The following is a 15,720-nucleotide window of genomic DNA, read 5'->3' as shown; positions in this document are numbered from 1 at the left end:
CATAGTACAATAATGTACTTTAATAAGAATTGGATGAAAAACGAACTACTATGCGAACTAGACAGGTACCTCATACATGATGAAACTAGTCCTAAATATCTCTCCCCAGTTAATTTATATTTTGAATAAAAAATAAATAAAAATATATATAAAATAATAATAATAATAAAAAAATATATATATTTATACACATATATATATGTATTAAACAATAAAAAAATGCCACCAACAAACTTGACATTCTGCTGACAGAATAAAATAATCACTATATATGAGCCACAATATATAGACATTGCCCTGAAAAGGATCAAAATAATATCCAGTTATACAATTATAAATACCAATCCGACAAGAATATAAGTACGGGGAGGAGGAAGAGGTCATAGAGAATCTGACCCTCCAGGGTATGAACTTTTCTTACCCAAACACCGACAGAGATTCGAACATGATGAAATATAATTAGTCTGATAGTGACATTATTATAATTTATCATCTATACTTCATATTGATGGCATTTTGGGAAGTCCCTCCACAGTTTACCTTAGCCCTCTCCCAACGAAAATATCCTGGTGCCGCCACTGGTTAAATGAAGTCCCAACGCTGAGGTTTTCAAAAAATATAGCTCATACCAACAGAACGTTTTATCTTACGTTCGATTACTCAAAGACAATAAAAAATGCACATTTAGAAACCTTACCGAATGAGTGCTGAGTGTGAAGACATAAAAATTACATAATATTGAGGAACATTTCCAAGTCAGTGCCCTTCTGGTGGTATATCTCCTTTACTTAGTTACTCCCAAGTATGATTTTGCTACTTTGTCATAAATACAATGCATCTTCCCATCTTGGATTTTGAACAATGGAAGTTAATTCTTAGTAATGATGACTTTGATCAGTTAGTACTTTCAAAATACTATTTTTATTGGGTGTACAGAATGCATTCAAATGGCTTATTAATTTAAATATTTACTCATCACTTTGGCTCTGATGCGTATGTAGGCCTACTGTTTCCCATTGATGTATTAATACTTATTTTAAAACATTTTAATTTCAGTACGTCATTTTTTCAGGTGGTTACTGGGAAAATATGCTTTCTTACAATACTTACAACTGGGAGGATCTAATTTTTATTGTAGTTTTATTTATTATTGTTAGGAAGTACTGCCCTAACAAGTAACATAACTCGTGTATTTATACCCATTACTCGATAATCAAAAGTATGCTTCACAGTCATTTAAATCAACGAATTCACAAGATGACCAACAAAATATGGTATGGTATTGCACCTCTTTATTTCTACAAGCACAAGGGTGCATATACATTCTGCAAGTTATCAAATCATTCTTACAAGCTTAGGCTTGTTAACAGAAGTGACCTAGAATGTTCTCAGCTATTACTAATTGACCGGCTAATTCCAATTAAATGTATTTAAAACTTTATTTTGATAAATAAATGCACAAATTACACTTCTTTTGGTGGCTCTGAATTTGACACAACTTATGTTACTTATACACGTCTAATTAGTGGTATATTATGTACACATTTATTTAAAAGATAGATTCAAGCCATCATTATATATGTCAAGTATTGCTCAGTTCCCATCCGTGTTTTTAAAATTAAAGGGTAATACTACTTTTAATTATTACTACTTACCTTACTAGATATGACTGGAATTCACTAGGGCATTTAATGTTGTCAAAAAAAAAAAAAAAAAGTACTTAACCCTACGTGAAAGGTGGCATTTGTGCATTGTAGTATTCTCCATTTTCAAAAAAGTTGTATTTAGCGATCTATACTATAATTTAGTATATACTATGTGTACCTCAATGAAATTTGGCAAACATCTAGTAAATATTACAAATTTGTTGTTGCATACAAAAAACAGCAACAGGTTTTTAATAAAGTATTTTCAATAAACATTTGTCTGAATATACCGAGTCAGTTTGACATAGACCATAACTTTAATATTACAGATGCTTTATATTTCAAGTTTCATATTTTGCATTCGTAACCTCTGACCTCTCAAATGGACATCAACGTGTTTCATATTTTACCTGTTATTTTTTCTTTCCTAACACTAATTGTGGCAAAAATTCAACAATTTAGTGTAAAATGAAAAGTTGAAAAATAAATCTAAATTATCTTTATTTTTCTTTCTGGAATGACAACCTATTGCAATAAATAGTTACACATTTCATTTTTACAGCCCAAGCTAACAGCCTTTACAAATTTAGTTTCATTAATTTCTATTGCATTAAATCTGCATTTACAGATTTTCAGAGTACAAGAAAGTCCTCTGTCACAATGACCTTTGTGTAAACAAAGCTTCAAGTTATAACTTACAGTTCCATAGGACTTGTAAAATTACTCCTCACAATGTACTCATGCTGTCATGAGCATTTGTTTTAATGAACTTTTCAATTTTATGTTTCCTTACCTGACTGCATACAAATCTAATTTTTACATTTTAGTTACTGTTATTACAAACAAAAAATATAGATAAAAAACTAGGTACCTCTTCCGTTTGTGTTTTGTAGTTGACAAAAAGAAGTATTTTAACCCTGTTTTTTGTGACTATATTTGTTGTGAAGAAAATATTCATTTCAAATGTGCAATTTATGGTACAAAATGTTATTGACACTTAAAACTGCTACAATTTAAACTAGCTTTAAATGGGCTAAAAATATTCCATTATTTGGTTGCATAATGGCAAATAATGAGAACGAGGCCAAATAACTCAAAGCCTGTTGTCGGAATAAACTAGACTTGTAAAAAGTTCAGTAACAAAATTTTCTTTTTCTATTGGTCATAAATAATCCAATTGCAAATGCCTCTAAGAATTTTGTGTTTGAAAGATAATATATGATATGAGGGTGTGACATATGGGTTTTATGTGCTAGGAATTCAGACAAATAAAAGTCGGAAAGGAAAGCATAATTTAGTTTTAGGTATATAAAGACGATGTTTATATACCACTAGCTGAAATACCTGTACATTGAGGCTTTGCTATAAGAAAGAAACACACACACACATACCTGTCCATTGAACAGGTGAAATAAAAACTAGTTTCTACTAAAGGAATGAAAAATGTACTTTGAATAAATGTTAAAAGTTCAATAAAAATACATAGAAAAGTACCAATATCTATTGTTAAGACATTGTTTTCAAAAATTTTATCACTATAAAATTAGACTGGACTTTCCTACTAAAGTTAAAGCTGTATCAGTGTTCTTTATTTCAGTAACTTTCATGACATGTAATATCTCTTTGTATTTACTTGAAGTTAAAACAATAATTATATTTCTATACTTGTTTAATTAAGAACATTTTTTCCAAAAACTAGAATTGCTTCTTGAGATCTAACAAAAAAAATACCTTCACAAATATTATGAACACTTAAAACTTCAATAATATCATTTTGTTCTCATTGCATTAAACAGTTTCTTATACATTAGACTATTCATCGACTATGTCTGAACTGGTATTTATTGGTTCAAACTCAATTTGGACTGGTTCTTGATACAGTAGCCACCTGTAAAAGAGAATATAAAATAAATATTGTATTAACAGAAACAACATTTTTCTCAAACGTTAGGTATATTTCTTCAAGTAACAATTAAACATAAAAAAACAAAAAATAGTATAGATGGCTGTCAATTATTTATAATAAACATACAAAGACAAGTGTCTAGGTCTTCAAGTTCCTTCTTCCATCACTCATGTAACCTAAATGTTTCAGTAATCGTATGTCATGAATCTCTGATCGCTACATTAAAACCTGAATGTAACCAGTGATGAAATATATTAAACCAGAACATAGTCTCAATGTACTGTGAATGAAACAATGAAAAAACAAAACAAATATTCATTCTCTTATCTTTTGTTGGTAAGACCATGAAAATTTATTTGTCTAATATATCAACTATCTGCTTTTCTTTGAAGCTAAATACATATTTTCTTTCTATAAACTAAATATTTTTCATCATTCATCTAGTAAACAATTATACAGGAAATTAACACAAGAGGTTTTGATTGTGCAAAATATAGTTCCATGATTTCACCAGTTGCCTATATGGAGGACAGCTGATCCATTTTTAATTAAGCATATTCAAACCTTCATAAATTTACTCTACAGTGAGACAGAGAATGCTGAACTATTTGAGTTACTCGTTTGTTTGTTTTTGAAGTTTGACCAAAGCTCCATGAAGGCTATCTGCACTAGTCATCTCTAATTTAGCACTGTAAGACTAGAGGGAAGGCAGCTAGTCATCATCACCCACTGCCAACTCTTGGGCTACTCTTTTACCAACAAATAGTGGGAATGACCATAACATTATAATGCTCATAGCTGAAAGGGTAGGCATGTGTGGTGTGACAGGGATTCAAACCAGAGACTCTCAGATAACGAGTTGAGCGCCCTAACTGCCTGGCCATGCCGAGCCTTATTTGAGTTACTACCCACAGTGTTATGTTTTTCTTTAGTGAAATTATGTCTTCTCTTGCTTTACTGATACAGTTTACCACTACAGACCACAAGGATACCTCAAGTGATGTGGAATACTTCACCTAAACAGTGAGTATATATGGAACCAGGACAGAGAGTATGAGTGCTTTCCATTATCCTGGTTGATGTGGAATGCAGGAAAATAAGTGTACCTTGGGAGGCACTACCAGCTACCTGGTACGATCAAGAAAAAATATGCTATAAACCAAAGGGGAATGGACAAACTGTAGGAGTGAAAACTGAGGCAGGCAATGACCCCTGGAAGATAAGACAGCAAGATAGTGAAAAGAATAGGTGACAATATTAAGTAAGGTAGGCCATATATTAACCTAAATGATCTTGTCCAGTAGCACTTGAAAACAAGTAGCAAGAAAATTACACATAGTGAATCTGATGGAAGAAAGGAAGACCATTTGCAAACAACAATCTGTAAAGAAAAGGAGACTAGAAATATGGCAGACCATACCAATAAAGACAAAATAAGATTTGTCCCAGGAGGAATAGCAATCACATGAAATCATGTTTGGATCATAACAAGCAAAGTGTAATAGAAGTTTCCCCAACAAACAACAGAAGACTAAGGAAGAAAAAAATGGATGGATGAAGTAAGAATACAGGGATGATGAAAAGTGATAAAATCCCTATAACCCAAGCACTTTTGAAAGATGGACATTTCTTCTTTATGAGTAAACTTTATTCCCAGTTTTCCCCTGAAGAAGAAAGATTCACCTCTCAAAAGTGCTCATACTATAGGGTTTTTGTCATTTGGTACAAGGACTTCTTGAACCTACGTTTTTCTGACATCAGGGATGATGAAAAGAGTATGCGATAAGTCACGAACATAAAGATGTGAACAACAAGAAACATACACTACTGTGCAAAAGTGTTAGGACAAGAGAATATACTGTCATTCTTTATATTTTATGGGGCTAATTCTTCTATGCCATTATAAAATGTAAATTTCAACACTATGCTTCACTGATCCCTATTGACAACTGAATGAGCTCGGGTGAGAATACTTATTCTTTGGAATTCCCATATAGTTGTACCAAGGACGTGACATATGGTTTGTGCTTGAATGAACATACTAATCACATTTAAGGTCTGAAATAACTGTTATGCTACCCCATGCAGTGTCCTAACTATATACAAAGAAGCTAGTAAGGAGCTAGCATATGATAGTGGTACATACTAGTTTAAATTAATAGCACTCCACAAATAAACTTTGAATAAAACAGTGTCCAACACTATATATTATATTTTGTTGCCATGCCACATCTCAAAAGATGTAGAGAATTGTCAGCAGAGCAGAAAATTTGCATAATGCTTCATATGATGCTGGTTGGAAGCTGACAAATTGCTGCAGACTTGAAATGCTCCCCAAACACCTTCAAATGCACCTTAGATTGTGAGACCAAGACAGGTAAACTTTGAAATAGGAAAGGAAGAGACCGAACAATTAACACTCAGTGATACTGATTTTAAGTATCTTTGTTTACACAGCCTTTGGGACAGAAGGCAGACTGCTTCTGATCTCAAGCATGACCATGTACCAAATGATAGAAAAGTGTCCACATCTGGAGTATGAAGACTCAATGATAATGGAATATTTGTTCATACAGCAGTTGAAAATCCTTTCCTTCCAACTTCAAATATTGTCAATAGACTGAAATTTACTAAAACTTACAAATCTGGACTGTTGATTATAGGAAAGGGGTGTTCTGGACAGATTAATTCAAGTTTGAAATACTTGGTTCTAAGCTTAGGTTGCATATTCAGTAGAAAGTGAAAAATAATTACCACAATACATAGCATCTGCCACAAATTATGGAGGAGGCAGTATGATGTTTTCTACTGAGACAACAGGCAATATTTGCAACATAGGTGGAATAATGGACCAGCACAAGTACCATCAGAAACTGATCCATCATGGTATACCCAGTAGTTTGTGTATTATTGGAAAAGGATTCTACTACCAAGAAGTTAATGACCCAAAACACTCATCCAACACATGCAGAAATTATCTAGCAAAGAAAGAAGTTGCTAGAGTCATTCAAATGATGCAATGATCCCACAAAGCCCAAATCTCAACCAAACTGGGCAGAGCTGGGATTTGATAGATAAAAAACTTGACAAATCAAAAGTTACTTCCAAAAAAAACTTTATGAGAGAGTATTTTACACATTTGGAGTAAAATTCCAAAATTTATTCATTAAAAATGTTGCTGAAAGATTGTCAGCAGTTATTGAAACAAAAGACAAAGACACAAAATATTAACTGTTTCCTGAACATACAATACTGGAGAAATAAGAAAGAATGACGCATACCTGATAAATAAGGCCAAAAAGTGCCAGAAAGGCAAAGTTCCTCTTCTACAAAGACAAGTTCTCCAAGCCTAAGCAGAAGGAACAATCAAATACATCCTTCTTCATTTACTTTAAAAATACAGGGAAAAAGAGCACCTGATGAAGGGAATAAAGCTAAAATACCTGTTAGCATAATGGAACCAACTATTCAATCCACAACGGCTGCCATGTTTTCCCCAGGTGACGTGCCTCTGTCTACATAATCCATCATAACTTTATAACTTATTTGAGGAAATTAGTCACAAAAGTAATAGAAAATGTGACATGAGCAAGTGCTTAAAGTGTGAAGAAAAATGTAAATTAAAATCCATGTTCCAAATCTCATTAACTTCACATAAAAATAAACACATTGGACATGTTCAGTGCTTAGGAACAGAATAAAGGAATAGAAATATGCATCCCAGTAAAAAAAACCCAAAAAACAAGTAGCATAAGATTTAGATATCACACCATCTATCAAATTTAACTCCTTATCACACCCCCAACATGCAAAACAACAATAAAACTGAAACAAAATACAGATTTGAATGTCCAAGCCCATGTTGTCACATCTAAAGCTACAATTCACTGTCTACAACCACATATAGAAAAGTATTTATACCAAACAAAACATCAAAGTGACAAAACTAAAATAACTGAGAACAACTGAATGCTATTATAAATATTAGACATTGTTATAGCCCTGATGAAGCCACTGAACTTTCCTTCTTATTTTCATCATTAATATTAACCCTTAAATGGCAGCAATCATTAACTGATGCTGCTATCTATAACTTTCCTGCTGTTCAAGAGTTAATACTTCTTTGTGTGCCTATAACTGCTTGTCAGGTTTTATGTATGAGCTTAATTCATTATAGTTGGCATCTGTGAGTTTTTTGGTTGATAAATTAACAACTTGAATGCAAGATGATTTTAATTTTCAACATAAAATAGTTTTTTATCTTATAGTTTTTTATATTTCATTTGCATAATCTTAATTTTTTGTAGAATATTTTTAAAGATTTTCCTTCTGTTAACTTTGTAACTTCAGGTCTTTTCCTTTTCACATATAGTTAATTTTTAATGTTTTATTTTCCTTTCTTGTCCTTTACACCATTTATTTTTCATTTTGACACAATTCAATGGTGCCCTTGAGGAATATTACAGTTTCTTTGGGAGTTAAGAGCAACCCTACTGCAAAATATTTATTCAGCATATTATAACCCCTGAGAATGAATGCAAAGTATAATATATATTTCAAAATTTTTAAACCTTTTAATTGTGTATTTTGAAACATAACTAATACATAACTAACTAAAATTTAATACTAAGACCTAAATGCAATTTAAACTGTATCTCTAACTGATAAATTTATGTAAAACAAAACCATAAACTCTATGGTTGATCATGCAGACAACACTATATTCATTTTCACACAATCCATGAGGATAACTCATGCCAATTTTAAAATAACTGTTATCAGATTTACTGTAAAATTAATTATTTCTAATGGTTACACACATGTGTATGTAACACCTATATCATGGCTAAAAATCTCAAACAAATCTGCTGAATGTAGACATGGCAACTGTCATGTGTTGAAAAAATGTACTTGTTTCAAAAATTTTCCTTCTGAAAACATTGAATTAAATGAATCAAAATATTACGTAAATATTTAATTATCTAGACATATCATATTGGTCAAGTGACAATACATATGAAGTTTTAAGTAGCTTTTTAAAGGTTTATTTTGAAATAAAGGATCTAAAAGCTTGGATAAAATAAAACTTTAAATCACAATACACAGTGTAATATCAAATACATTAATATTACAGTGTGTATTATGATTTGAAGTTTTATTTTATCCAAGTGTATTAATTTAAATTTTTGAATAATGTAACACAGTGATTTGTGCAGAAAAGTATTTAAATGGGCTCCCATTGCAAAAGTGTTAAATAATCCACTTTTCTGTCAAAGTCTACACAGGCTGTTTCACTTACTTTGTAACACAATTGACAAAACAAATTGTCTTTTCTACTGTCTTATTACAATATAGTTTGTGATCACTTTAATTTAAAAATTGCTACTATATACACTTTATGGCTAGATTCATAATCATGCAATCTAGATCTAATTATGGAACTAAACTTTTGACATGTGTATACTCCAACACATGTCTAGAACATTCTACACACTACTAGAAGCTACTATGCAATAATACTCAATTAAAACAATGAGAAAAACTCAGAAGGTTCTAGTAATATGATTCAGTAATATAAAAATCACCAGTTCATAACTACTGAACTACACACAATGTGATTTGTAAACAATTACATAAACTTGTGATAAACTATCATTTCTAAAATTAACTAAATTTAACATTTGTGCTATACAAGTTATCCAAATCATAACAATCACATAAAATCTGAATTGAGTCATTTATGTCTAACAATAAGCACATCTCCCAGAAAAAACTTATAAATATTTTTTAAAACTATGTATGAATGTGTTTTCAGTTCATGCACAAAGTTTATTCATACAGTTTCCACAATAAACTACAGTTCCCTTGATAGCTACAATGCATAACCAGTAATTCTAGAGGTAAAATACCTACTTCATGATCCTTGCACTGTCAATTTTGCATCTAATGGAGTTGCAAATTTCTCTTGTAAAAAAATATGTGCAGTAGCTATGAGATTTCTTAATGTAAAAAAAAAAAATAATACAAAAACCTAAATACAATTTAAATTGTATCTCTAGCTATAATATAGTTAGGTAACTCAGAATCATAAGCACTATAGTCGATCAAGCAGACAACAATACCACAATCATTTTCATGCAATCTGTATGACACTTAAATACGATCCTTTTCACTGCAGGGTGAGTTTGTTGTTGCGTGTGGGTAGTAGAAGCAAGACCATCTGTCCAACCTTGAAATATCTTGTCTTTGCTTTCTTGTCATAAAGTGTTTCTGACTGCCTTGTGCTGCATACACATTTTCTTGAGCAAGCTGACAAGTCTCCTCCACTGAGTTTCTTAGGTCTAATAACTACTGGTATGTGTTTATGCATTTCTCACTTTTGACTCTTTATTCTATCTACAGTTATTTCAATACCTGCATTAGACCTTTTACTGTTCTTTTGTACAGTATCTCAAAGGGTGACAATCCTATACTCACTTGTAGGACTTCTAACTAAGCAAATAATACTAACTGCAGCTACCCATCATGTGATCTCTCCTAGCACCTCTTCTTCAGCGTCCTCCTTATGATACATGGATCAGTAAAGATCTGCCTAGTACTGATAAGTCTGTACACATCTTGCATTAGTTGTAAGACAAACTGGATCTCTCTGCCACTCAAGAATTGTTTTTTTTTTAGAAAGCTTACTTACAATTGCTGTACAAACTGACAGGCTGGGAGTCACTGGAGATGTGACATCTGCCAAAGGAAGCTGCTAATGATTCTGTCTGCCATCTACTTTGCTCCTAGGTGACCTCCCTCAATTGACTCATGAGTCAACTCTTATCACTTGAGTCTGGTATTCTGTTGGTACTGAGATCTATTTAACTTCTGCAGTAGAACTGTTTGATACATCTGGTGCAGCATTCTCTTCTGGTCCTTTATTCTGCAAGTCCCTTTCTCAGTTGTTTTGTGCTTGACTTTCTCCCAGGCAGTGTCACAGTTTCTGTAGTGAAAGGTCTTTCTTCTGTGTTTCCTTCAATTCCCATAGCCCTACATTTGGGAGTCACCTTTCAAGACTTACAGGGTTTTGATGTCTTGCTTGCTTCCCCTTCTTAAGCTTTTATGGTGACTGAAGATACTTCATTAGGCTTCCTTCTGTCTAGCTCCCACAATCTTCCACTACCTGGTATACTATCAATCACCTTCATACACATGGCCTCAAGGTCTTCCAGTAGTATGGAGTGTCCACCTCTATTCTCACTATGGGAAACTTTCTCACTGTTCCATCAATTAGCACACACATATGTACATTGCCCATGATCTGGTCATCAAATACTGGCTCTTACTGCTGCAGCCAGTGTTTCACAGGACTTTCACTTTTTGTCTCCAACATAGCCTACATCTACTGGCAGTGTTGACCAATTTACTAACCTGAGCTGACCAATCATGCACTGCTTAACTATGATAATACCACTTTCTTCTTGTGATGAAGCTGAATAACTGTTTTTATTTTGTTTCTTTTGGCTGCAGCATCCATCTTGTTTCTTGTCAGCATCATCTTTGTAGGTAGCTCCAGAGCTTTATGTTGAGATTTCTACGCATGCCTGTTTGTGACAGACCTACACAAACTTGCAACGTGCCCCATTTTATAACAAGCATAGCTGTTCTCCCTTTTGCTTGTTGATTTTTGTCACCTTTTGTGGCAACCTGCTTCTGGTAAGCCATACCTGGTTTTGACTTTGACTTTGGTTATTCTTGTACATACTAGTTATGCTCTCTCCTTGGGGTTCCATATGCTGTTCTACCAGTTAGATCATCATGTCCATATCTTTTGGTGCTCTCTCTTTTAGAAACTGTGACATATCAGTGGAAGTGGAACATATGATCATGAACTGTTTACATATTAGTAAATCTATCAGTACTTTAAAACTATCTTCACACTTGGCCATGTCAGTCCAAGTAGTTAAATATTGCCATAGATGTGCCACAAACTGAAACAGTTTCTTCAATGTCAAGTTTGACATTTCTGAACTTCTGGAAAACAACCTTCTTGGGTAAGTTCACAGCATTTCAGCAATGCCCTTTTAAAATATAGTCCAGAGCATTTTGTGACATCATGTCCACTTACAATTTTAGGCTTTTTCCTGTGAGATGTAGATTGAGACAGACTGCCCAGTCCCCTTGGATCAACTTCTGGCTTTGGGTGAATCTTTCATACCTCTCTGAAGAGGCAACTACGTTGTTTTCTGTTCATCAAATTTGGGCAGCTTGAGTTAGCTTGTCCTGATCCCATTGCCATTCTTAGGTGTCCATTCTTTCTGTTGGGCAAGTTTGGCAATCCAAGTTTGTTCTTTTATGCTTTCTTTTTCCAGTTTCTTCTCTCTCTAATAGTATATCATATTAAATGTCTTCTTTCAGTCTTTCTTCTTCTCTTCTCTGCTTGTGTTCTTCTTTCTCTAACTCTTGTTGTTTAACAAACTCTCATACATTGCCATCTTTGAGTCCAAGTCACTTGACCCTCTCTATTATACTTTTAAAAATCAGTTGACATGGTTATATATTGTGGTTGTGACCCTTACAATATTTTCACCACCATTACAGCTATTTGCTTCTGCTGTTTATGTGAACTTCTACCACCATTTATCACTGTAGATCCTAGCTGGCTCATCACTGTCAGGTTTTCTGTATGAGCTGAATTTTCTACAGTAGGCATCTGTGACTTGTTGGCAACAAATTTCAACAATAAACAAACTGCACAGAGTCTACATATTTTAAAATATTTTAAAACAAGAAATATATATAGACACACACACACAAATGTTCATTACACTGTTGATTATCACAACTGTATCCAAAGTTTTAAATAATTGTCTTTTTTTTCTTCTTTTTATCAAAGTCCATATAGGCTGATTCAATTACTTTAGAACACAATCTGACTAGAGCCAAATTATTCTTCATGTTTTTTTTTTATTACAAATCATGTTAAAATTAACTTTATAACTCTTGGTTCCCATGGTCATATCCTGAGCTTTAAATAATTATTGCTTCTTTGTCAAAGTCCATACAGTTTAATGAAATTACTTTAGAACACAATTAACATAACATAATATTCAGGGACAACAAAAAACCTGTTGGTCCATCTTGACTATCCCATCCTCTAGGTCAAACCAAAAATATTTAAAAAATAAAGCCAACCTTACCATCCATATATCTATCAAGCTTTCTTTTAAACTCACTCAATTTTACTGCCACCACAACATCTGAAGGCAACACATTTCACAAGCCAACCATCCTATTTGAGAACTAAAATTGTCTAAACTGAAGATAAATCTGGAAACTCTCAAAGAGGGTGGTTTTGGATGTATCTTCTGAGACAAGTTTTCCTTTGTTAATTGATAAATTTTAAAGAGAAATAGAGCATCTTCAAGTATCCCTACCAGCTAGTATTGAGATCTACTGATATTTTCAACATCATTAAATAAGCAATTGCCAACCTTTCATGCTTCTGCTATCACATTCTTATGTTTAGCTTGAAATTAAGATATGAACAACTTCACCTGCAATCTGGTCGGGAATATCAAAGTATTATGATGGTCAACAGTAGGATGAGCAGATAGTAGCACTTTGCAAGCAGTTACAGGCATAATATGGTACTTAGCTTGCTGCACAATATCTACCAAGGTTGTTCTAAATGGTTCCTGACTACCTCTTCATGTCATTTGGAGACTTTCATGATTTGTGCTTGGTTGTTAAGCTCATGATGCACTGACAGGGTTCAGTCACAATACCACTTCAAATCACATTTTGCAACCCCAGTGCAAAAATAATGTAGGAAATACCTTCTTTTTAGCCCATAAAAAAATGTCCAAAATTTTTCAGTTCAAATGAAGAAAAACTGGGTTGGGTTGTTTTGTTTTCAACAAAAATGTCTCCCAGTGGCTCGTGAGGGACCTGTTAAATTTATCTTTATTGTACATGCACAGACATGCTGATAATTTAACAAGGTTGAATAACAAAAATATTAATGAATTTGAATTACAAAGAACTGTAACATCTGATATTTACGATCATTTAGACAAAAACAAGTAGTGGTTCTGGTCTGATAAATTCTGACAGTGTATTTTTTAAATGTATATTATTTTACTTACTAGTAACATTCTTCCATTTTTACATAAACATATTATAATTTCAGTTACTTAAATGGTTTAGTATTTGTAATAACTCACTATATCTCCTCTGTATTGCAAATGATGAATGGTAATTTTTAGCTATGGGAAGTGGTTGACTTGATCTCCCAAAATCTGTTTTAAATGTTTAAGTATTGTAGTTTTATTTCACATACAAAACTTAAGAGCATTGATAATCGTATACCCATAAGGTAAGGTCCTATATCTATTTTACTATGATACTTGTTACCATTTCCACAATGTACATGCAGAATTTATTATAATTCAATCATAATAATAGGCAAGGAGATAAAAGGTTGAAAAAGTCACGAGTCTGAGAGGCTCAGGTCCCCAGCCAAGTCTAGGGCATAGTGACACATATCTTTTCAATAGATTAGCAGAAATATTATGCCTTAAAATTTAAAAATATTCACATTTCACTTTACAATAACTATCAAAAGTTCAATTATTTTTATACTCTTTTCATTTTTTTGATAATGTTCGATATAACTTTCTCTCAACTTGTCACTTTGAAAATGCACTTTCCTGCCTCCCCTAAAACAAATCAAGAATCTACTATAATTGAAAAAATTTCGATAGTTAGGTATCACCATAGATGACATACAAACAAATTTCCTTTTATTCATTCTCTATAATCTCATAACCTGTACTTATTTATTTTAGCTGTATATTCTGATATTTTGTCACTTATAAACAGTGTATGTTGGGAATATGAAAAGAGCAACATTAGTCAAATTTGCCCCACCAGCATTCTACTTATCTGTTGGTTGAAAAACTACATTATTCCTCCACTCCATTATTCTCCTTAATTTCACATGAATCACAAAATTCCTAGAGTTAAAAAGTTGGCAATCAATGTAAACTGTCATGGCTGCTGATTGTTTTGCCATATGTATGTGCAAAAATTGCTTCAGACCTAGAAATATTAAACTAAAGAAAAAAAAAACATCCACTATATGGAGAAGCTGGAGTGCATTATCATCTTTCCTTTACATGTTACAATAAAATACATACTCAGAGTTAACTACACTTGATAAGAATGACTTGTATAGATAATGCAGCAACATAGTGTCACATATGAAGCCTGTATAGTTTGTTCAAGACAGATTCCTGACCATTTAATACAGCAATGCCATCACGTTTTTGAAGTAAAATATTAAGATAACCAATAAATAGAAAGTATTTGAAAATTTCAAATATATTAATTAAACCAGATAAAAAATAAACAGGGGTTGAAATAGGCCATTCAATTCTATCTTAATTTTGAATATGCTCATGTGTTAGAGATGTGAATCCAATTTCTGTTGTTCCTGCTAACTTATTTATAATAAAAGTTCCAGATACTCTCTTAACAGTTTTTGGTTGTTCAAACCAGGTGCACTGAAAAGTAACAAATTTGATTATTTGTCGTGATTCTGATCACACTCCTTTAAAAACCATTAACTGTTTTAAAATATGTTTTCACACTTTTGTTTCTATTTGTAATAGTTGTAACATCTATAAAGAAAGAAATCAACTATATTTATAACTTGTAACAGTAAAAAATCAAAAGATTGGGATGATATACACTAAATCCTATTTCACAGTATAAGCTGAATTCCTTTAAACTGTAATCAACAAAATAATTAATGAACTTCTATGTAATCATTTACAAGCCATTATTATATCTATCATATATCTTGAGGTCTTTAATGCTATAAAATCAGTTGATTTAGAGAAGCCAAATGTCATTTACATTTAAATCAAGTAACAAATTATCTTCACTCTTGTTCAATGAATATTCAATATGTAAATATTCTTGGTCTACATTCAAGAACAATTACTGGGATTGTACAATTTCTAAGTGATAAAACCTAAAATGTAAACTATTGTTACACTAATAGAACATTTTCATTCTCTCTCTCTCTCTACTTCTCTTGCTTTTAAACATGTAAAATTAACTAAAATAATTTATACTCTTTGTATCTAAAGATCATTTTCCAAAAGAAAAGGATGATAT

General features: G+C 32.4%; 1 protein-coding gene across 13 annotated transcripts in view; it reads right to left on the bottom strand.

The window, feature by feature from the left end:
* Nucleotides 1-1,270: 1,270 nt before the first annotated feature.
* The window catches only part of LOC143225147 (lysosomal proton-coupled steroid conjugate and bile acid symporter SLC46A3-like), a 43,756-nt gene continuing 29,306 nt past the window's right edge, over nt 1,271-15,720 (bottom strand). For 11 of the 13 annotated variants that reach the window (XR_013013639.1, XM_076454029.1, XM_076454024.1 and 8 more), the window contains one exon: nt 1,271-3,534. Coding sequence is in view for 11 of the 13 variants with exons in the window: in XM_076454029.1 (XP_076310144.1) it covers nt 3,459-3,534 (76 nt within the window). In the remaining 2 variants the exon portion in view is untranslated. Of the gene's footprint in view, nt 3,535-14,998; nt 15,102-15,720 lie in introns of those variants that run through there. The other 2 variants (XM_076454031.1, XR_013013640.1) reach the window with 2 other exon arrangements.

The sequence above is a fragment of the Tachypleus tridentatus genome, chromosome 9 (assembly GCF_004210375.1).
Source record: "Tachypleus tridentatus isolate NWPU-2018 chromosome 9, ASM421037v1, whole genome shotgun sequence".
In the NCBI taxonomy this organism is placed as follows: Eukaryota; Metazoa; Arthropoda; class Merostomata; order Xiphosura; family Limulidae; genus Tachypleus; species Tachypleus tridentatus.
This window is presented reverse-complemented; position numbering and strand designations above follow the sequence as displayed.